The sequence below is a fragment of the Macaca thibetana genome, chromosome 12, assembly GCF_024542745.1.
Source record: "Macaca thibetana thibetana isolate TM-01 chromosome 12, ASM2454274v1, whole genome shotgun sequence".
In the NCBI taxonomy this organism is placed as follows: Eukaryota; Metazoa; Chordata; class Mammalia; order Primates; family Cercopithecidae; genus Macaca; species Macaca thibetana.
Genome location: NC_065589.1, coordinates 63,926,602 through 63,951,557, shown reverse-complemented (window position 1 = coordinate 63,951,557; position 24,956 = coordinate 63,926,602). Strand labels below are relative to the sequence as shown.

Sequence of the window (24,956 nt, the reverse complement as noted above, 5' to 3'; positions counted from 1 at the left end):
GTGTTAAGTATTGATCAGTCTTATGAGATGAAACAAAGTAAAATGGTTTGTATGTGTGTGTGTGTGGTTTTTGTTTCTGTTTTTGTTTTTTTACTGCAGTACTTCTTGGCATCTTTATTGTACTAACACGCATTGAGACTCTCCTAGAGGAAAGTGTGGTGTGGAATATTTTGGACAAACTCTCTTTGATTAATAAACTGTTTGCTAGTCATCTCAGGGGACCAATGCTCCAGTTGGAACAATGTTGGGGGAAAACGTTCTGTAGCTAAGACAAGCTGAATCACCAACTGAGTTCACCAGCTCTCACAAGTCTTTCTGTTTCTTTCTTTGCTTTGTCTCTGTTCTCCAGCTCCTCTGCTAGTTCATTTCCTCTCTTTGTACCATTCTTTCTTCTTCTGTCTATTAAGATCTGTGGGGCATTAATACTCAAACTCAGGTGGAGAAATACTTAATGCGTAAAGATGCAGAATAAAGCAGGTAATTCTTTAAAAAGATTTGGTATTGATCAGAACCTTCTGTGCTGATTAGGGGGAGACTACTTAACAAATATGGAGAAGCTGGGGAGGGCCTAGAAAAACAGGGGCAAGGAAAATGCAGAAGTTAGGATATGAAGAAATGAAATACAGCCATTGCATGCTCAGTCTAACAACACTAAGCTCTAGGATGTTGTCTTAACTGTCTGCAAGATGGTAAGGGTTGATTTTTCTTCCTGTATGTTAGTGGTGTGCTAAACACTTTACATGCATTATCTCATTTAATTTTTATCATATCCCTATGAAGTAGGAACTGTTATTATCTTCATTTTACAGATGGAGTATCTGGGGCTCAGGGAGATGACTGACTTGTCCAAGGTGTCAACATTAGTAAGTGAAAAAGCCAAATTTGAAACTCAGGTAGTTTGACTCTTCTCAGTCTTGATACACTGTTTTTCTCATCAAATAATGATTAGCCATATTATTTTGGAATTGCCTAGGTAAAACTTCCATATAGCCTGGACAAGACCTCGGAGGTGATAAAAATCTTATATGACCCTGGCATTCTCAGATTTGAAATCAGAAGGCTCGCCATTTCAGAATAAACATAAAGCTAATATAGATACAGTTGAAAATTTACAGCCCAAACTCAGACTTAGTTTTGCTTAGCAACTGGACCAAAATAATAAACCTCTTCTCTATGAACAAGAAGAGGAATACCTGTTCTCCAACAATGTTCATAAATCTGCCTTCAGTATAAATTTTGCAAGCAACATTAAAGAGAGACCTTTGGAGTAGAGCCAAGTCTTTGAAAACCCACTTTCACCTTGTGCTTGACATCATGCTATAAAAAGTGGACTGTGACCTTCCAAAGAAGCTGTAAAGGTCCATTTTGTGTCTCTTATCTTTTTTTGTTCTCCATCCCCAGTCTTCTTAATTACATTTTCACATGAACTCTGTGGGTATTAAATGAAGCTGGGTCCATTCAATATTTCTATTCAATCTTCTCGGAAAATTGGTTCTGTTTTCTTTGGGCAATCTATAGGCAGTTTCTGATGCATTTCTATGCCATTCTGGTAATGTATTTATTTCCCCAGCCATTTTTCACAGGGGACAGTTCCACCATTTTATTTTTAAGATAAAACTTTCCAGAGCCATTTGAATCCATCACACTATTTAAAAAATATAGTTGTCACCCTTGTCAAGACTGGAGGAGCCCAATGGAGAAAATCTCGTTCTGTTTTCTCTAAGCGGTTGCTGCCTGCCTGCTAAGTGTTAAACTTCTAACAGGGTCTCAGTCACTTTGCAATAAAATATTTCCAGTTCTTGTCCCCACCAGCAGGAAGCCCAAGCCGTCCACTTCCTTGGCTTTTTAATTTGACAGAGATGCCTGCATATCTCGGACCTGATACAGACAAGAGGCCCTGTGTGTTCCCAGGTTTGCAGTGTCTCCATAGGTCACACCATTATTTTCATTTTTCACTCACAGTAGGAACCTTTTTAACTGTACCTTTCAGTATTCCATTTGCTGAGGCAATTGAGCTTCTCTTGGATCCCTTGATTGAAAGGGTACTTTTCAGAGGATTAGTGCTGATAGACAAGAAGGCAAAAAAGATTTCTTCTTTCCTTCCCCCCACTGCTAGTCCTAGCTTAGCTCTTTAAATGAAGTTATGACTTGGCATAACAATTATCCAGCAAGCAGATCCAAAAAGTAAGAATGTTAGGGGCTCCAACTGAAATGAAAAAATAATGATAACCACAGTATGTTTAGTAAGCTTTCGCTCACATAAAAACTTCCCTGTGTATGAGGGGATTTTAACCATTCAACATCAAGTGGTAATTTTTCATTATAAGCTTGACTTCAGAATTTAAGTTTTAAGTGGGGGAAAGGTGGACCAAAAAACAATAGGGAATATATTTGAAAAGTACTAAAAAATATTAACTGTGGAGATTACTGGCCAAAATCAAATCTGGCAGAAGCATGTGTTGAGTTCATGCATAGTTCCCAAAGCATGGCTGATTCCTAGACCATCTCATTAGATATAGCCTAGTTTTTGTTTAACCCCCAAGTCCACAGTTCCATTCGGAACAACTAGAATTAACTCATTGACACAAAATCATAGAATTTTGCATGATTGCATTAGCAGATGGTAAAACGAACCTGGCAATTTTAATCATAGAATATTTGAACGTCTGCTTAAGATTTTTGTTTTTAACAGAAATGTTTATGCTTTCGAAGAGTGGCATTGAGCCCTTTAGAAGCTGAAACTCTCTGATTATGTCAAGTTGGATTATAAACTGGGTGGCAGTTTCTTCTCCTCATGCTCCCTTCAGGGGCATTTCTATGCTGACCTGTGCAAATGTCAGGGTCATTCTGGAGAGAAGTGTCTTGCCTCAGTCTGCCATGCTTGCTGAGTTCAGTGTCTACAGGCCATTTGAACTTTGCCCTCACTATGATGCAGTCCAGCAAAGGCACAGATTGCAAACAGGAAGGACTGTGATTTTGCATTTCACCTAGAGATGAAAGAAGTGTGCTGTTTCACCTCCCAGACATACGGTGAAAATCATTGCTATTGAACCAGGGAGAGCTTGTGGATAAGAGCAAAGAACACCAGCTAGAGGTACACTTTTTATCCAAGCTTGTCAAGCAGCTTCAGGAAGAAGATTTTGCTTTTTTGAGCCTTATTTTTACTGCAGTGCAATGACAGTCACCACCAGTTTGTACATTTCTGCTTTCCTAGTGACTCATCTGTTAATTCAGTGACAAATTAGCTGTGCTTCAAGTTCCTGGATTTTATGCCCTCCCAAACTGTGGGATACTGGCTGTTCGATCCATAAATTAACCTTACCAGCATTGGAATTGCAAGTCTGTAATAGAAGTGACAGATATCACCAAGTTAATTTCTGACTATTAGTTGCTGCTTTCTTATCTTAGTTCATTTGCATATTTAAGAGATTTAGTTGGTTTGTTTTAGTTCATTCAGATATTTTTAAAGTTGCAGGAAAATAGCCCATGACTTGGAAATCTCTTGTTTCCCTTATTCTCTTCAGTGTTTGGCCACTGAATGATTCCACTCAGCAGCACTTTAGCAGCATGAAGCAGGGTGCTTGTTGCTAATACACACTGAAGCAAATGGCTATGTGGCAAAATAAAATTTGAAAATAAAATAAAATCACAACACACTATGCTCATAAACAAATCTTCAAAATAGTCATTGGAGCACAAATGCATTTATTCTTTATTCCTTGGTTCGACATAGATGAAAATTTAATTACAAGGGAATTCTGGGGAAAATATTCCCAAGATTTGTATATTCCAAGAACCATTTTCTTCTTTAGTGTCTCGTCCCTGTTTTTCTTAGATTTCTTGTTCCTATTAATCACATTTTCTTCTAGTTAAGTAAGAGAGCCTGGTTGGTGTTTCCATTTTAAATTAAATTTAATAAAAGTCTAGCTGGCCAAAATACTTGCATCTAACACAATTTGCCTACAATCAGATTGTGTCATGGGCTGACCATATGGTCCCAGTTTATCTTAATGTCCTCAGAGGACTTACTTTTTCATTGTCTACACAATCCATTGGAGATATTTTCAGGATCTCAACACACATAATTCAGCTACAGGGGAAATTATTAGATTGTGTGGTGATTTCCCTAAATGAAATAGGCTAACTTAATAGAAGGGAGGGTCTATTTATGTTTTATCCACAATAAACCTCAAATATAGACTTTTTAAAAAAGCCTCTTAAATCTGATTGGCTGTTAGTATCTCTTGGGAAAGTTTTAAAAACACGTATTTCCAGGCTCACCCCCTATCCACTGAATCATAATTTATATTAGTAGGGTGAAAAAAAATAAGGATTTAAAAAAAAATCTGAAGCATTTTATTTGCAGTCAGGGACAAGGAAATGACACAGACAAATTTTAGAACCACTGATACAGAATATTCTAAGGTATTTAATGAATAGGTAACATTTGACTTAGAATAATTGATATATAATTATGCTGATAATTGGAAGATAGATTCTATAAGAATAGTAGTTTAAACCTAAAACTTTCAACTAACTTGACTCTGAAAATTACATTATTGTATTAATGACTTCTAAATCTAAAATTTAACTTTAGTTTTACACATTACTTCATTCAGTCAATAAGTATTGAGCTAGCCTGTGGAAGATACAATGACAAATAAACAAAATCCTCACCCTTAGACTCCTTGAATGATTGTTACACTAATCCATCAGGAGTTTAAACAGCCCTGTGCAATATTGGATATCATTAGTCTTAATTCAGAAAGATGAAACTGACGCATTTCTTCCTACTTTCTTCATTGACATCATTGTCTCAACAAAGGCACCACTGATTTAAAAGGGGAAGGATTCAAAATTACAGCTGGATATAAAGAATAAGTTCTAATGTTCTATAACACTGTAGGATGACCATAATATATATTTTCAAATAGCTAGAAGAAAGGATATTGGATGTTCCCAACACAGAGAAATGATAAATGTGCGAGATGATGGATTTGGTAATTAGCCCAATCTGATATACATACATATGTTATATGTATTGAAACATCACTATGTACCCCCCAAATATATACAATTATTATGTGTCATTTTAAAGAAAAAAAGCTAAGAAAAGGTAAAAAAATATGATCAGGTTTTTCTTTCCCAAAATTGTCTATATGCCCATGTGGTTATTTTTACCTTCCTTGTAAAATTTTTGTAACTATATTTATAATAGCTATGTATTCTATCATAGGAAAAAATCCTTACCTCTAATGGTATGGAAGAAATCGCTTGTCTTCTAACAAAATCCACTGAAAGCTAGAATTTCTTCAACTCATCTCTTTGCAGGCTCTGGGTTTCAGTTCACCACTAAGTATATGCACAGGACTCTCATTCCATAGTCAATAATCTGTGAACCAGCCACAAATGATACCGGGATGGGCATTCCATAACTCTCCTACGCTGAATGTGGAACCATCTAAAAAGCATTATTCAGCACTTTTTATGAACACAAGCTCAAATGGAAAACAAAACAAGTGTGTAGCAGAAAGTGAAATCAGTTTCTGCTTTGGGGTATCTGAGAAGCCATCTTATTGGGTCTTAAACACGCACAGGAATTTCACCTGGTGAGCGTAGAGGTGGGTCTTGGGAGAGGGCAAGGATGACTCACCATGTCCCAAGCAGGAGAGACAGCCTGAGCCAGAGCACTGAAGCAGGGGGGTCGGTGTTATCAAGAAAATGTGGAGGACGATTCTGGATCATAGAGAAATGGAGCTAATGGTTTCCAGAGAATTAATAAGAGTTTCCTATAGGAAGCGATGTCTGAGCTGAGACCTCAAATAAGCTGTGGGAGTTATCTAGGCAATAAAAGGAGTGGAGGTGGGGTGGGGAGTGAAGGGTGACAGAAAAATGAGATATTAAGAATGAAAAGAGATATAAAATGAATAGGAGATAGAACCAGTGGGATTTAGAATAGGATCCATTTCTCCTGGAAATGAGGGGAAAGAAGTAAAAGAGAGAAGCAAGGAAGAGACAAAAAGTTTGGGCAGAGAAGAAAAGAACAAGCAATTCCACTCTGTGGGACTAAGTGACTTTGAGGTTAGTTAAAGCCTGGCTCCATGATAGTTGAGCATTTTAAAAGAGCACGAAGGTTTTGGACTAGTTGTTAAGGGGTATGGAGCAGGGAATTAACAGATGATAAATAAAGGGATTTGAAAGGCTAACTGGTAACAGATAAATTATGATCAGAATAATTATGCTAATTGTTTCAGAATTAGGAAGAAACAGAGAAACCAGCTGATTGAGTAGCACATGCTGAGTAGCACAAGGACAGAGACCAGGAAAAGAAAGAAGGCACGGAGGTGGTGATGAGAGCAGTTTTGGGTGATGCTATAAAACAAAGTGTTGTGGCCACAGTAGTGGGAAGCTGAAGCTAGCTGAAAATAGGTCTTTGGAGTAAAAAAAGTCAAGGAAAGCAAAGGCTAGGGCATTAAATAAGTCACTAAATGGCTAAATTAGCACAGGAAGGTTGTAGGCGGTTCAGGGAATGACTGTGTTAAGGTATAAGAAGTCCTCTCAGGTGTTCACTTAAAGTAGATTCAATTTCACTATTATTATCATGATAGCAAAATACCATGCAATATAATAGTATTAACTGTAAAAAGCCATGCTTTCTGGGACATTTTATTTAAGGGCTGACAAATGCCAGGAAAAAAAACAAAAAAGATGTATGAGGAATTTTTGTAAAAGTCAAAACTAAAAATGATTTTCTAAGCATTTAAACTTAACGAGCTGGTAAAGATTCTGTAAGCAAAATAACAGCAGGTAGTTTTAAACCTCATGATCATAGATCATAGAGCACAATGTTCTTTATTTGCTTTCTTAACTCAGCCCTTTCTTAGATGGGCATGAATATTTCGGAGGGACTTTCTAAATTCACCTTTCCCTTGGAAATTAAAACATAGGGTTCACTAAACTTTAAATTGAGCTGCAAGTTAAGGCTAGAATAGGGTCACCAATATGAAAATCCCATCATTGTGTGGACATTCCCAGTGCTTGCTGGCAAATTCAATACTATTTGTATATATTTTGCCTGTTAGTAATAAAATGATTTCTAATGTATGTTCTGTGAAAAATGACATCTGCTTTTAATTGGAAAGTTCATTAAAGAATCAGACGAGTAAAACAAATTATTCACTAAAATGAAGACAGAGGAATTGAAATGCTCTGCTGCAGGTGTCTTACTCTTTGGAGAACTCACTAATTTCTGCCTTGAGACATTTCAGATTCAGACCCCACTTTATTTTTTAAATTAGATGAAACATTATAAAAACAGACTGTCTTTCATTGTATTGATTTTCTTTGTAATCATCAGATATGTGAGCTGATTTATTGAAGCAACATATTTTATAGTGATTTTACAATTTTTTCACATACCTTTGGTGAAGGAATTTGGGGAGATAATCAAAGTTCAAATAGCAGAAGAGTCAGCTTCTTTATACAGGTTAATAAATGCAGCAATGAGAAGAAAATTGTTCAACAATGCCTGTGATACACTTGGAAAATATTTGGATATCCTGGACACTATGATTATGCAAACTCTGGATATTGCTACATACCTCTTTAACTACCCATGAGACATATAAGTAGCTCCTTTGTTACTAAATATAAGTATAATATAAATATAAATATAAGGGCTACTTCTGAGGAAATATTTGTATTTTTGAAAATGAACAATCAGAACATTTAAATACTTATCTTTTGATCTTCAATTACCTGAGTAATGTATCTAGGACTAAATAAAAACAACAACAAAAATTAAGTTGTAAGCTTGGGCAAGCACGTCCACACCTTAAGAGACTCAAAGATTTATTTTGACTTATATCTTCTGAGTTTTAACAATGACCCAGTATTCTGACTCTATCACTTATACTCTCTTTCATTGTGCAGTTATTTCCCTTATAACCTTTGTTATCCAAAAGGCAGCCCCGAGACCCGCAGCATCATTACCCTGCAGCTTGTTAGTAATGTAGATACTAAGGTCCCACTCTAAACCTGATGAATCAGAATCTGCCTTTTAAAATACATGGGTAATTCATGAGTACACTATAGTTTGAGAAGCTCTGGTCTAGAATACACTGAAATAGCAGCTTCTTACAACTAGACAGATGATCAAAACACAAATGAACAAAGAATATGGAAGGGGAAACTTGCAGATGATATGATCTTACATGCTGAGAACTCTAAGGGATAATTTTTAAAAATTAAAGCAAATAAATTAAGTCAGTAGAGTTGGAGAGTATAAAACCAACACTCAAAAAAAATCACTTGTGTTTCTATAGAATAGCATTGAACAAACTGAAAAGGAAATTAAGAAAATGATTTCATTCACAGTAGCATCAAAAAAATGTAAAATACCTAGGAATAAATTTAATCAAGGAGATTGGAAACTTATACAAGGAAAATTACAAAACACTGTTAAAAAATGAAAAACCTAAATAAATGACAAGATATCACATGATCATGAATTGGAGAATTTAATGTTAAGATGGCAATACTCCCCAGAGTATTCTAGGGATACAATGCAATCCCTATCAGAATCTCACTGGCCTTTTTTGAAGAAATGGAAATGCTGATCCTAATATTAATGTGGAATTGCAAAGGATCCTGAATAGCCAAAACAATCTTCATAAATAAGAAGAATATTAGAGAACTTACCCTTCCAGATTTTAAAACTTACTACAATCCTACAGTAATCAAAGCAGTGTGGCAAACTGGCATGAAGATAGACATATAGATTTACAGAATAGAAGAGCCCAGAAATAAACCCACACATCTGTGGCCAATTAATTTTCAGTGAGTGTGCCAAAGTCATTCAACAGAGAAAGAATATTTTTTTCCAACAAATCTTGCAGGGACAATTGAATATCCACATGCAAACTAATGAAGTTAGACCCTTACCTCACAACATACAAAAAATTAACTCAAAATGGAACAAAGATCTAAATATATACACTAAAGCCATCAAATTGTTATAAGAAAACATAAGGGATAAATTTTCATAACTTTGGATTTAGTGATGGTTTCTTAGACATGACACCAAAAACATAACCAAAAAAATTAAGATAGATAAACTTTATCAAAATTAAAACTTTTACTTAGCAAAGAACATTTTGGTCAAAGGGCTTGAATAGACTTTTTTTTTTTAAGGAAGATATACAAATGGCCAGTCAGTAAATGAAAAGATCTGCAACATCATTAGTTATTAGGGAAATACAAATAAGAATCACAATGAACTAGCACTTGATGCAGACTAAGATGACTATAAAAATCAAACAAAATGAAAGAAAACAAGTGCTGGAGAGGATTTAGAGAAATTGGAATCTTCTACCTTTCTGGTAGAAATATAAAACAGAGTAGCTGCTATGGAAAAATAGCATAGTAATTTCTCGTAAGTTAAGCATAGAAACTCCACACGATCTAGCAATTCTACTCCTAGGTATTACCCAAAAGAATTGAAAAGAGGTATTCAAAAATATACATATACATGAATGTTCATAGCAGCACTATTAACACTAGACAAAAGGTGAAAACAACCCAAATGTCTATCAACTGATGTATGGATAAATGAAAGATGGTATATCCATGCAATGGAATATTATTCAGTATAAAAAGGAAGTGTTAATACATGCTGCAACATGGATAGACCTGAAAAACATGCAAAGTGTAAGAATTCAGACACAAAAAGCCATTAAATATTATTTTATTTAATGGTATTTCCAGAATAGGTAAATACATGGACACAGAAAGCAGATTAGTTGTTGTCAGGGGCTGAGGGGAGACAGGAATGAAGATTGACTGCTTAATGGTTATGGTGTTTCTTTTTGGAGTTATGAAAATATTCTGAACTAGGTAGCCATGATAGTTATACAATACTGTCTAATTTACTAAATGTCACTAATGATAAATTTTATGTAATATTTACTTCACCATTATTTTCTTAAAGCCCATATTATGTTGTGTTTCTGTTGTGCCAGGCATTGTGCTAAGAACTGTTACATATGGCCAGGTGTGGTGACTCACGCCTGTAATCCCTGCACTATGGGAGGCTGAGGAGGGCAGGTCACTTGAGGTGAGGAGTTCGAGACCAGCCTGGCCAACATGATGAAACCCTGTCTCTACTAAAAATAAGAAAATCAACCGGGGCATGGTTGCGCATGCCTGTAATCCCAGCTACTCAAGAGGCTGAGGCAAGAGAATTGCTTGAACCTGGAAGGTGGAGCCTGAATAAGCCAAGATCATGCCACTGCACTCCAGCCTGGGTGACAAAGTAAGACTCAGTCTCAAAAAAACAAAACCAAAAACAAAACAAAACAAAACAAAAAAAAACACACACACACAAAACTGTTATAAACGACCACATTTAATCTTCACAACAAACTGTAAATTAGGTACAATTGTTACCCCCTTTCACAAAAAGGGACTGGAACTTAGGCCCAAATACACAAAAAATTTGCCCAAGATTATATCAGAAGTAAGCAGAGATGCTCAAATTTAACTCCAGTTCCCTTGCCTGAGTGCTGCCATGCTGTATGCTGCCTGGGAGCATCCCATTCACTCTCTGCTAAGTAGTCTAAGATGCTATATGTTGCCACTTCACATAATGTATATCTACACGGTTTGGTAACATGTAATCCTTAGAAAACACATTTAAAATATGTGTTAAAATGAGGAAATGCTTATGATATAATGTTAATTGGAAAAAGCATCACATTGTAAAACAACACATACAATTTTTTGTGTATACATACATATATGTATACACAAAATATATAGTATATACGTGCATATAATACACAGTTTTGGAACACTCATATGTAAATGTTTTATATTTCCTTCCTATTTCCATATACACCCACATACAGTGTGATTTTAATTTTCTTTTGTTTAGTTTTATGTCATTTCTATTTTTTCTAAGATGACAAGGTACTGTGTAATCAGAAAAATAAAACAATAAACATATTTTGAAAGAGTCACTTTCTTGCATTGGCTCTACTGATGATAATTACGCATTTAAATTACTTAAGCTTGCGGGATATTCTGCTTTACTTCCTTATCCTATATTTATAAATATTTTTTAACTTTAAACTGAATTCTTCCCTTTGACTAAAGTTTCTGTGGGACCTAAGCACCTAAGCATTGGTATTTTCTGAAGATCTCCAAATAATATTATTTGAAGGAACTTGGGGCCAAGATCACAAATCCAATTTATGAAATCACTCAATAATGACTAGAAAATATTTTCAATGACTTGGAAAATCGGATTAGATGATGAATCGTGGAAGATGGTTTTAATCTTGAAGCTGAGATATGTGAATGCTGCTATATTAAAACATTGAAGATGATGTTTCTATACACAATTTTCAGTTTTGCTTCTCTCCCAGAACTTTAAAAATTATTAATCAAGAACTTCATAAACAATATATGTCATAATAAAAGACAACAATATAAGTCATCTATAAAAATTAAGAGGAACATGAACATACATGAAACATATGGGCGAAACGTCTAAGTTGGTGCCTCTTAAATTTTAGCATGAATACAAATCCTCTTGGGGAATTTGTTAAAACACAGTCTCATGCCATAAGTGTGATGGGTGGATTTGAGATTCTAAATCTCTAACAACTCTCTGACGCTGCTGTTGCTCTCTGGGAGTCACACCTTGAATAACAAGGCTATATAAGTTTCATTTAAGCCTTAAAGATGGAGATTAATAACCTCCATCTTGAAAGAGAGCATGCCCTTCCTGAAGTCACTCCCATTCAAACCACAGTAGTTTCTTAAGTGATTTTCTGTCTTCTATCTCCCTCCCATTACTGTCGTTCACATTATTTCCAAGGTAATCTCCCAAAATGCAAATCAGTTTAAGCTATACTTTGCCTTGATGATATTTAAATGCCCATCTGGTCTCAAATCCAAATGTTTACAGCAGCCAGGCACATCATGTGAATGAGTGAAGCAAGGCTAAAAGGGGAGGTAGGTCATGAGGAATAGTGGCAAACTAAGGACTGTGGCAGACTGATATGCACATACCTTTTCTAAAAGAAACAGGTATTACTGGGCTCCAGCCAGGTGTCACTATGTCTATGTGGGAAGACGAGCTGATAATGCCAGATCTTCCAGTTTTTTTAAAAAAACAGGAAATCTAGATTTCTTTTTTAACAGAAACTCCAACATTTTAAGATTAATATTATTTTTTTCAAGCCAGATGCCCACCAAAACCTACATAGAATCTCTGGGAATGAGATGCAGACATCAGTATTTTTTCAACATCCTCTAGGTGACTCCAGTGTGCAGCCAGAGTTGAGAAGCACTAATCCACACATTCCCCCATGGCACAAACTAGAAAGGGCCTGAACTTAACCAAGGGTTGAAGCTATAGAAGTACAGATTGGTTCATGAAGGGAGTTCTATTATATGAACATTATTTCTGATGTGTAAGAGAAGGACTGATCATATCCCCTCAAAAAAAGTAATTAGCAAGTATTTGTTTGCATAATATTTTAATACATCCTACAACAAATTCTGAGTTTCAAAGGTTCAATTCAAGCTTTGGAGCATCAAGGTGATTTATAATACAATTTAAGAGTATTTAAGGTTTTAAACCAAAGGACAGTTTATAATTATCCATATCTGCTATTTCTTTGTCCCTTACACATGTAAAAGAAAAAAAGAATTTTCATATTCGGTAAAGAAAGTATAATTCAAAACAATTACCCACAGTCAAAGGTCATATTTAAAAATCCTTTAGTTCATTTATTTCAATATGTTCTGAATAAAGTATCACACTTATTAAGAGCTATGAAAGTTGCTGTATTTCTTGTTCTGAATGTATTCCAGTAAGAAATGATAGAGACATTTTCAAAGTTTACTTAGAAAGAACTCACTGAGTAGACTAACAAGCCATATACACCAGCTTCCTGCTGTTGAATTTAGCTGTGGGTAGCAGAGAACACCTGCTTTCTCTGTGTTACCAGATTATTTATAGGAGCTTCACTGATGAATCCTCAGCTTGATTCCTTATTTCTATGTTAAATCTTCTTTGAAAGGAATATTTCCTATTCTGTGCCTCATATCCACACCCAAACAAAAGTCCAAAATGTAATATGCTGCTTACTACTTAAGGACATATAAAATTGAATTTCTTTTCCATGAACAAGAAATTAGATTGTTGAAAAACCACAGATAAAAACTATTTGGAAGTTTACACTATGGATGGGAAAGGAAACCAAACAATATTTTTGGAGCCACTACTAAAACATGGATGTGTTCACAAACATTATCTTTTTTTAAAACTTTTATTTTATGTTCAGGGATACAGTGAAGGTTTGTTACATAGGTGAACTCATGTCACGGGGTTTGTTGTACAGATTATTTCATCACCCTGGTATCAAGCCCAGTCCCCAGTAGTTATCTTTTCTGATCCTCTTCCTTCCCCCATCCTCCACCCTCAAGAAGACCCCAGTGTCGGCTGTTTTCTTCATTGTATTCATAAGTGCTCATCATTTGACTCTCATTTATATGTGAAAACACGCAATATTTTGTTTTCTGTTACTGCATTAGTTTGCTAAGGATAATAGCCTCCAGCTCCATCCATGTTCATGCAAAAGACATGATCTCATTCTTTTTTATGGCTGCATAGTATTCCATGGTGTATATGTACCAAATTTTCTTTATCCAATCTGTCATTGATGGGCATTTAGGATAATTTTATGTCTTCACTGTTGTGAATAGTGCTACAATGAACATTGACATGCATATGTCTTTATGGTCGAATGATTTCTATTCATCTGGGTATATGCCCAGTAATGAGATTGATGGGTTGAATGGCAGTTCTGCTTTTAGGTTTGAGGAGTCTCCATACTGTGATTTACACATTCCCATCAACCGTGTTAAGTGTTCCCTTTGCTCCACAACTTCACCAGCATCTGTTATTTTTTGACTTTGCCATTCAGATTGGTGTGAGATGGTATCTCATTGTGGTTTCCATTTGCATTTGTCTAATAATCAGTAATATTGAGCTTTTTTTCAGGCTAATAATCTCTAATAATCAGTAATATTGAGCTTTTTTTTTTCAGGCTACACATATGTCTTCTTTTGAGAAGGTCTGTTGATGTCCTTTGCCCACTTTTTAATGGAGTTGTTTGTTTTTCTCTTGTACATTTAAGTTCCTTATAGATGCTGGATATTAGACCTTTGTCAGATGCATAGTTTATAAATATTTTCTCCCATTCTGTAGGTTGTCTGTTTACTCTGTTGATAGTTCATTTTGCTGTGCAGAAGCTCTTTAGTTTAATGAGATCCCACTTGTCAATTTTTGCTTTGTTACAATAGTTTTGGGTGTCTTTGTCATGAAGTCTTTGCCTATTCCTGTGTCTAGGACAATATTGCCTAAGTTGTCTTCCAGGGTTTTTATAGTTTTGAGTTTTACATTTAAGTCCTTAATCAGCCTATCTTGAGTTGAGTTTTGCATATGGTGTAAGGAAGGGTCCACCTTTAATCTTCTGCATATGGCTAGTCAATTATTCCAGTATTTATTAAATAAGGAGTCTTCACCCTATCACTTGTTTTTGTCAGCTTTTTTGAAGATCAGGTGGTCATAGGTTTGTGGCCTTATTTCTGGATTCCCTATTCTGTTTCCTTGGTCTATGTACCTGTTTTTGTACTAGTACCATGCTGTTTTGGTTACTGTGGCCCTGTAGTATAGTTTGAAGTTTGGTAACATAATGCTTCCAGCTTTGTTCTTTTAGTTTAGGATTGCCTTGGCTATTTGGGCTCTTTTTGATCTTACATGAATTTTAAAATAGGTTTTTCTACTTCTGTGAAGAATGTCATTGATATTTTGATAAGAATAGGGTTGAATCTGTAAATTGCTTTGTGCAGTATGGCCATATTAATGATATTCATTCTTCCTATCCATGAGTATGGAATGTGTTTCCATTTGTTTGTGTCATCTGTGAATTCTTTGGGCAGCGTTTTCTAATTCTCGTTGTAGAGATCTTTCACCTCCCTGGTTAGCTAGGAATTTAATTTTTTTTGCAACAACTGTGAATGGGATTGCCTTTCTGATTTGGCTCTTGGCGTGGCTGTTGTTGGTGTGTAGGAATGCTAATTATTTCTGTACATTGATTTTGTATCCTGAAACTTTGCTGAAGTTATCAGCTGAAGGAGCTTTTGACCAAGACTATGGGGTTTTCTAGATATAGAATCATGTCATCTGCATAAAGAGAGAGTTTGACTTCCTCTCTTCCAACTTGGATGCACTTTATTTCTTTCTCTTGCCTGATTGCTCTGGCTAGGATTTCCAATACTATGTTGAATAAGAGTGGTAAAAGAGGGCATCCTTTTCTTGTGCCAGGCTTCCAGCATTTGCCCTTTCAGTATAATGTTGGCTGTGGGTTTGTCATAGATGCCTCTTATTATTTGGAGGTATGTTCCTTCAATATCTAGTTTATTGAAGATTTTTAAAATGAAGCGGTGCTTAATTTAGTTCTGTTTATGTGATGAATCACAATTATTGATTTGCATATGTTGAAGCAACCTTGCATCCCAGGGATGAAGCCTACTTGATTGTGGTGGATTAGCTTTTTGATGTGCTGCTCAATTTGGTGTGTAAGTGTTTTGTTGAGGATTTCTGCATCAATATTCATCAAGGATATTGACCTGGTTTTCATTTTTTGTTGTGTCTCTGCCAGGTTTTGTCCTCATAGAATGAGTTGGGGAGGAGTCCCTCCTCCTCAATTTTTGGGAATAGTTGTTGGAGGAATGGTTCCAGCTCTTCTTTGAACCTCTGGTGGAATTTGGCTATGAATCTATCTGGTCTTAGGCTTTTTTTTTTGTTGATAGGCTATTTATTATTTATTCAATTTTGGAGTTCATTATTGGTCTGTTCTGAGAATCAATTTCTTCATGATTCAGTCTTGGGAGGTATATGTGTCTAGGAATTTTTTTAGGTCTGTATCAAGGTGTTCATTGTAGCTTCTGATGGTGATTTTTATTTCTGTGGGGTCAGTGGTAACATTCCCTTCATTATTTCAAATGATGTTTATTTGGATCTTCTCTCTTTTCTCCTTTATTACTCTAGCTGGCAGTCAATCTATCTTACTAAGTTTTTCAAAAAACCAACTTCTGGATTCATTGATCTCTTGAATGTTTTTTCATGTCTTCATTTCTTTCAGTTCAGCTCTGATTTGGGTTACTTCTTGTCTTCTGTTAGCTTTAGGGTTGATTTGTTCTTTTCTCTAATTATTTCTATTGAGATGATAGGTTGTTAGTTTGAGATCTTTCTAACTTTTTGATGTTAGAAAGGCATTTAGGGGAGAACACTAAATGTTGGGCATTTAGTGCTATGAATTTCCCTCTTAACACTGCCTTAGCTGTGTCCCAGAGATTCTAGTACGTTGTATCCTTGTTCTCATTAGTTCCAAAGAACTTTTTGATTTTTGCCTTAATTTCACTGTTTACCCAAAAGTCACCGAGGAGCATGTTGTTTAATTTTCATGCAATTGCATGGTTTTAAGTGATTCTCCTTGTCTTAATTTCTATTTTCATTGTGCTGTGGTCTGAGAGTGTGTTTGGTATGATTTCAGTTCTTTCCCATTTGCTGAGGATTGTTTTATGTCCAATTATGTGGTCAATTTTAGAGTATGTGCCATGTGGTGATGAAAATAATGTATATTCTGTTGTTTTGGGATGAAGAGTTCTATAGGTGTCTAACATATCCATTTGGTCCAACATTGAGTTCAGGTCTTGAATATCTTTGTTAATTTTCTGCCTTGAATTATCTGTCTAATACTGTCAGTAGAGTGCTGAAGTCTCCCACTATTATTGTCATAAAAATTTTCTAATTGAATTTTCAAGGCTTACAGGTAAGGAAAGTGGGGCTCACAGGTATGTAATGTACCCAAGGTATGTCATTCACTATGGAGTGAATGTCATAGCAGGGGTTTACACCTGTTTTTCTCCATGTAGATGCAACCAAGTATAGCATTATAGTCAACTTCTAGATATTGCATTGCTCACAGAACATACTCTGTTCTGGAGTAAGGGAAGACAAAGAATATAGAACTATAATCATTTTGTCATTATAATTCCATTTTCTCTAATCTAATCTGCATGATTTTTTTTTCTTTTGGTTTGTTGTAGGAAGCCTGCTAATTCAAGTGAGAAGAGGTTAATAAAGTGGCTAAGGAAAATGTATATTCAGCAAAGGCTGCCAGGTCTTTCCAGAAATCCTAACCCTATATATAGGACTGACTTCATGGCCAGCTGACCTGTGCAATCACACAGAGCCTTATGTTTAAAAGGGGCCCATGCTGCCCCTATACTGAACTTCTCAATAATATTTTAAGAAAACCTTCCGTAATTTTATTTTGCACTGGGCCCCACAAATTATGTAGCTTGTTTTTTCTGTAAAGTGAAAGTAAGGTTTTGTAGATCCCAGAACTTTTCTGTGGGAGACAAAAGGTAGTTGAGTCTCAGGGCACATGGCTGTCTACATACAATAAGGTTGGATGCCATAGACAGGAGATATGTCAGGGGAGAACTTTTTAGGTGTGATGCTTTCTCTCCTTACCTCCCTGGTCGTTGCTCATCTTTGTACCTTTTTGGATAGAAAATAGTACCCTCAGTCCAGTACCAGTAAGAGAGAAAAAACAGAACCCCATGGAAATCTAATCAGATGGATAGTGGATATTAGAGAGGCAGGCAACCTGATCTGTTTCTTCATGTGTCCGTACCAACTCTCCACCATGTGAGCTGGGTAGAATACCACCCAGAGAAATAGGTCATGGATAAAAGCAAGGTCCAGAATCCAGTCACTGGGAGGTCGTCCAAGGGGTATACTCTTTTGTTCGTGTGGTGGAGGGGGGGTGTTGGGGGACAAATGGGAATGACTGAATACTAATTGTAGCAAAAGAAGTCATCTGCACTTAGGGTACTCTCCCCAACTCACCCAGAAGGGGTAAGTTAGAGCACTGGCTTTCATATCCCCAACATACTAAAGTTACTGATATCCCAATGGAACATTAACTCACAGGGATAAACAACATCTGTTGACCACAAGCAACACTGAAATACAGAAGAAGCAGAATTAATGCACTGGACAGACCAAAAATTTAATATGTTAAAAAGTATGTCTTAAGATATGAGGAAATACATTAGATAGGTAAAACAGAAAACCATTTGTGAAGAAGAATCAATGTCAGCAATTGGGCATGAAAAATGTAATAGCTAAAGTGAAGAACTTGGCAGAAGGGCTGAATGGCGGAAGGAGTACAGCAGAAGAAAGAATGAGTGCGCTATAAGATCAGAGATTAGGAAGGAATAAAGAAATAGGGGGAGGCAGTGACAAGTTAAGAAGGATATAAGTAGAACATCATGTATGTAATACAACTTTCCAAATTTACATTGCGACTAGAAATTAGCGTACTGAAGAACACAAAGAACTGTATAAACTAGATGCAAAGAGTATTATGGCAAAAAACAATATGAGATCTATGGCTTCATACTATTTATGAAAATTAAAACATGTAACTCTCTATTTTAGAAATAGGACTATGTCTAAAGACAAAAGTTGAGCCCATTAGAGTAGGTGCCTGTGAGAATGAGAATGTGAGGGAGACAGAGAATAAAGGCGAAGACAATAAGGTAAACCAAAAGGGAAGTGTAACTCTACTCTGAGGGTTACCAAAATGGTTTTAAAGATAATAGGTGGATAGATAGATAAAAGAAGGCTAAGTGATTATCTAAAGTCACCAGGGAATCACAAAGAAAAACTAAAAGGATGTTTCTTCTTCACAACGTAAAAGACTTACTACACAGACATCAATCAAATGTCCTTTTCATATCAGGGACTGTCCTATGTGCTGGGAATACCAAGGTAAGACACTGTCTACTTTAAAAAAAATACTGCTACTTCCCCCAGCCAGACTTATTCCTTTCAACCAGCTCTGGAAAGGTGTTTTTTACACTCATCTTGCTTTCAATATAACAAGCATAACTGATATTGAAATGTGCATCCTATCTCATTTACAGGATTTGAAAATTAAAGAAAGTTTTGAGGTCATCTAGGCCTACCTCTGATTGCTTCAGGAATCTCTTCTATTTCCCAACCTGTGGAAGTCTACTTTTCTGTCATGACCATGAATTATTATTTCTTTCCTACAGAATGGCTGTGGATGTCTATTGCCTCTAGGACAACTCTCCTTAGCCTCTCTTCTCTGGCTTACACATTACGAGGACTTTAACTCTCATCATAGACAGCCTGGTTTGATTGCTGTTTGCCTTATTCTGCCATATTCTGGTTTGACCACCCCCTCCTAACCAACAACTCATATTCTATCCATCTGTTCAAGCCCCATCATTCCAGAAAGCTGTCCTGGATCACCCCAGAATAGAGCACTACTCCCCCTTGTACAAACAGACTGATGGTGGTCTCTCTCAACCCATATGATTCGGAGACTCCTGAAGTCTTAATAACCAGTTATCTTGCCAGTGAATTCTCTAGTGTCTGAAATTCATGGCAAATATCTTTAGAACCTTTTTGTATCTACAAGTTATATTTGAGCATTCATTTTCATTTGACTGAATCAGTCTAAATAATTAGTCCACATTTTTGTAATTTGTAATTAAAGGTGGATTAAGATTGATGGCTCTATAGCCCAACCCATAGTTCGGAAGGAAAATCTTACATTGGAAAGAATACTTCACAGAAATAAATAAAAAGAAGAAATCCCAATAAATAAACTAATACTTTTTTTTTTTTTTAGAAAATAAATTTGCCAGGTATGATGGTTCATGCCTGTAATCCCAGCACTTTAGAGGGCTGAGGTGGGAGGATCACTTGAGGCCAGGAGTTCATGACCAGCCTGAGAAACATAGCAAGACCCCATCTCTACAAAAAAAAAAAAAATTAGCCAGGTGTGGTGGTGTGCAGCTGCAGTCCCAGGTGCTCGGGAGGCTGAGTTGGGAGGATCGCTTGAACCCAGGATGTCGAGGCTGTGGTGAGCTATGATTGTACCACTGTGCTCCAGCCTGAGTGACAGAGTGAGACCCCCATCTCAAAAAATAAATAAATAAATAAATAAAAAGGAAAATAAATTTATTCTCAGGAATGCTGTAGAGAAATAGGTTTCTCTGCCTCACTTTTCAAAAACAGTTTGCCTTGAAAACTACTTGAGTACATGGGGCAGTACTCAGCTTCTGCCCAAGATGCAGAGTAGTTCAGGACCCTAAAGGAAGTGGATATACTTATATGGAACCTCCCAGGCTCAAACAATCCCCCCACCTCAGCCTCCTGAGTAGCTGGGACCACAGGCATGCACCACCACACCTGGCTAAATATTTTGTAGAGATGGAGTCTCCCTATGTCATGAGGCTTATCTAGAATATTCTTTATTTCTAAACAGGAATGAACTATCAAGTCATGAAAAGATATAAAGGAAACTTAAATACATATTACTAAGTGAAAAACGTCAATCTGAAAGCCTACATACTGTACAATTCTAACTACATGACATTCTGGAAAAGGCAAAACTATGAAGAGAGTAAAAAGATCAGTGGTTGTCAGGAGTTGCGGGTGTGGAAAAGAATGAACAGGCAGAGCACAGAGGAGTTTTAGGGTAGCAAGAATAATCTGTATAATTCAATGATGTTCAATCATTCAATACATGTCATCACACATTTGTCCAAACCCATGGACTGTACAAAACCAAGAGTGAACCCTAATATAAGCTATGAACTTTGGGTAATAATGATGTGTCAATGTAGGTCCATTAAATGCACCACTCTGGTGAGGATGTTGATAATGGGGGAGACTATGAATGTGTGGGGGCAGGGTGTATATGGGAAATTCTACACCTTCCCCTTAATTTTGCTGTGAACTTAAAACTGCTCTAAAAATAGTCTTTTAAAAATTATTTTTTACATCCCTTATACCTGCAACTTAATAATATTGATGGAAATAATATCTATATGCTTTTTTGTTTATGCACATCAGAGGTGGAAATACAGCTATAAACTATGAGAAAAACTGTGGCCTACTAAGGTCAAACATTAACAAATATTCTACTCCAGACTGTCTTCAGGCTAGAGGAAACCATAACTCCACATTTATCATGAATATAACCCCAAGGGATGTATAAATTATGTGTACACTATATACTGCTTTTTTTTTTTGTATTAAAGGAAGCAGCATCCTATGCAATTCTGGTAATCTCTTGTGCTTAGCATTTGGGGCTTTCGATAGAACTTTCACTGATAAAACTTGAGTGATACAAACAGAATCAATTGCCATATAATTCAATGAAAAAAATTAACGTCCTAAACAGATAAACCAAATGCTGAAAAATTTTAAGAACTTAAAAAATAATCAGTCATTATTAGTCAGTCTTCTGTAAGTGCACCTTTTATCAATCAGTCAAATATTCAAACCAAACACTTTGAATGCCTAGAAGACACTGGAGTGTTCAAACAGAAGCAAGAAACTGAAACAAATGTGTCATGATCCCCATGAAAAGATTTAAGTCTAAATAAATGCAATCTACTGCCTCCGTCCTCATCCTGCCGACTCCTATCCTCCCAGATATGTGAATATTTGACTTGTCTAGCCTGTATTCAGCTATTGTCTAGTAGTGTTGGCCCATTGTTTTCTAGAGCTTTATGACTTAGCTCTACCTACAACTATCAATCATCTAAAATATTAATAATACAAAGTTCTCTAAACGTTGACAGTGATTATTCACTGTTCTCATTCCATCTACTATGATGGACTTCTGTTTTCTTGCAGATCAATATGGAGCCTCTGTAAAGAATTTTGGAAAGTATTTATAGACCCCCAGATGTATAAATGCATTGATTTTCAAATAACAAGACACAATGGAGAGAAGGTCAACCACAACACAGGTGCTTTACTCATCTTGCTTTCGGCACTTCATGCTTGCATTTTAATGCATTCTATATACCTACAAGTGGCTGCCGGGCTGGTAACCATTACTTGTTGCAAAACTGAGAAATCTGAAGCAAGTTAAGGAGCAAAAGACATGTAAATGGGAACAGCAATCAAATTATATCTGGAAGTCATAAAAGTGATGACTCATAGTAATGATATCTCAGTGTAGAAAAAAATTTTAGAAAGCTAAAAAGTATAATGTTTCAGAGCTTGGGCCTCTGTATTAGACAAAACCTAGAACTGAATTTTAAATCTGCCACTGACAAGATATATTATATTGGTCAAGCGACTTTGCATTTCCAAGCCTCTGTGTTTTATTTGTTTTGATGCATAAAATGGGGGAAATAATACCTCTCCCTTAGGGGTTTTATGATAATTTAGACAATGGATTTCATATACATAGTATAGTGCCTGGCATATAGTAACTATTCAGAACAATATAGTTATTGTTGTAGAAGCTGTTAATTTGTTTATCATTATTCTGGAAGCCCTGTCAATGCACAGAGGTATTGCTAATGTTATTGGGATTTTTTTTTTACATGAATAGTAGATTAATCAAAGAGACTTCTCAGTTCTCCTCTAAATTACCCACAGAAGCATATTCAAGAAAAGTTAATGCATTTTTCAATTATTTTTAAAGTGTCTAATATATCTCTTACCTTTGCTTTTATTATCAGTTCCTCGTGCTTACGAATTAGATCCTCATTGTCTGAAAGTGATGAACCTAGACTTTGTTCCTGTAAATCTCTTATCGTTTTCTGAAACCAACAAGTAACCTAGGTAAAAAGCAACAAAGAAAGATCAAAATTTAAATAATCAGAATAAGTGAGTAAAAATTCAGAAATAGTCCCTCAACATTTCAAAGGTTAAGCTACTTTAATTTCTCTTTATATAAACTATCTCATGTATTAAAATAATATGAACAAGTTTAGAATTTTTTCTTCATTTAACCTCTACATGCATAAAAGAAAAAAAATCCCAGAAAAGTATGAAAATGACTAATCAGTTCAGTAGATTACATGGCATGAATAAGATCAAAATCTCCTAACAAAGAATCAAAATACATTCCCAAGCAGTCCAAAAATCATGAATTCGTTTAAAATATATCTTCTTTCCTGGAAATGAATATGAATCTAAGTATAGTTATATAAACCCATATGAAAATATTAAACAGTATAGGTAGAATTATATTTTCTGCCATAAAATAGACTATGCAGAAATATTTAGTTTGCTACAAGTGCTGGAAATCTATATCCAGAAAATAGAGAGGTTATTAAAATCCATTGACATTATAAGTGGTAAGGGCATGACTCACATTTACATTGACTTGATTTATCATACATGCCATATACAGTGCTGAAACCACAAATAGCAAAGGACTTGAAATAATCCGTACCTTTTTAAATGATGCCAACACTTGTCATGGGGGCCCTGGATACAGATTCCTTATCCCAATTAAAGGAGACTTAGATTTTTTACTCTCGAATCCTGTATAGCATTATCCTTATGATCATATCATAATGACTGATTCTTAAGAGACTACTACCAGCTACACAGTTTGCTAGTTGCTTTTTGGGCATCATCTCTATTTCTCTCAACAACTTTATAACAGTCATGATATCATCATTTTAGAGATGCAGTGACTGAGTTTTGAAGAGGTTAAGCAGCTTATCCACAGCCACATAGTAAGTAGCAGAGTTTGTCCTCCGGTCTGCAGGATTTCAAAGTCCATGCTCTTTCCATTGTGCCCTGCTGCCATGCTTGAGTCATTTCAAATCTTACAGCCCTGCCATCAGGGGAAATGACTTCAAATCTGAAAAATGAACACTGGCAGCCCATTCAAAACAATGGGCATATAAATCCCAAGTCTGATACTATGTCTTTCCCCAGCCTAGGTTGTCTTGCCTGTTGCAGTCTCAGGATTTCTCTGAAATCCTGTAACATGGAGAAATGTGTGAAACAGGTGGCCAAGGAGAACTCTAGATTAGTTTGGAAGTTCCACACAATAAATGCACATCTCACACACACACACACACACACACACACACACACACACACACGTCAGAGTTAACGGCTTACCTAGAATAGGACACACCATTTATAGGGCTGATATTGCAAAGTTGACTATGTGATCAAAAGGTCTACACCAACTCTTAGTATTTCTCAGCATGGAATAGGCAGTTAAAATACAGGATGGAAGCATTTCTCTAGCTTTCTACTAATTGGAAATGTCTTTGTTAACCACCATTTTAGTCCATCATTAGTGCAAAGAAAAGAATACTGGTGACCTTGTAGCAGTTTTCATGTGACATATATCTCATTTTCTTCTGAATATTTGGTAATCTATGCACAATACACACATTATCTAGTTAGTCCCCAAGATATACAAGTATTGTGCTTATGTATTTACAATTATTTGAAGACAGTCTGTTTTTCTGGTATCCAATTAGAGCTAGATGATATGTACAATGTGCCTATGAAAACACACACAGAGTATTTTATCAACAGCTATAAAATTTATTATTTTATTGTGTAAAACAAAATAATTTTCTCCCAAAAATGCAGTAAGCCCCTATAAAAACACAACTAGATCAATGATTTAAGGGTTTCCTCAAAGTAAAGTGGATCACGATACAACTAACTTCCAGAGATCGTTTATTTTATTAAATGAAAGTGAGTTTTATTTATTCTTAGCTAAAGTGGGAGGGACTTGACATCTCAAGAATGCTTTAATAGGGACAGTTACTATAGAATCAGAGTGGATGAAAAATGGGTACAAACAGGTGTTCTCTAATCTCTAAAAACAGGTGAGAAGCCTGAACCCTCAGATAATCTTATTAAACTTTGTGAGTCAAAGACTTGTCATCTAACACATGCCAGCAGTGATGAAAGCTGGGAAAGAGTGAGTTGTTTTGATTTTTAAACCGTATCTACTGACCTCATCTTCTGGATTTGGCACATACTA

At 35.9% G+C, this 24,956-nt stretch overlaps 1 protein-coding gene across 8 annotated transcripts in view; it reads right to left on the bottom strand.

Annotated features, from left to right (window-relative positions):
• The window catches only part of CCDC141 (coiled-coil domain containing 141), a 258,308-nt gene that overhangs the window by 126,938 nt on the left and 106,414 nt on the right, over window positions 1-24,956 (bottom strand). For all 8 annotated transcript variants that reach the window (XM_050750515.1, XM_050750519.1, XM_050750517.1 and 5 more), the window contains one exon: window positions 22,651-22,767. In XM_050750515.1, coding sequence (XP_050606472.1) covers window positions 22,651-22,767 — 117 coding nt within the window. The remainder of the gene's footprint in view (window positions 1-22,650; window positions 22,768-24,956) is intronic.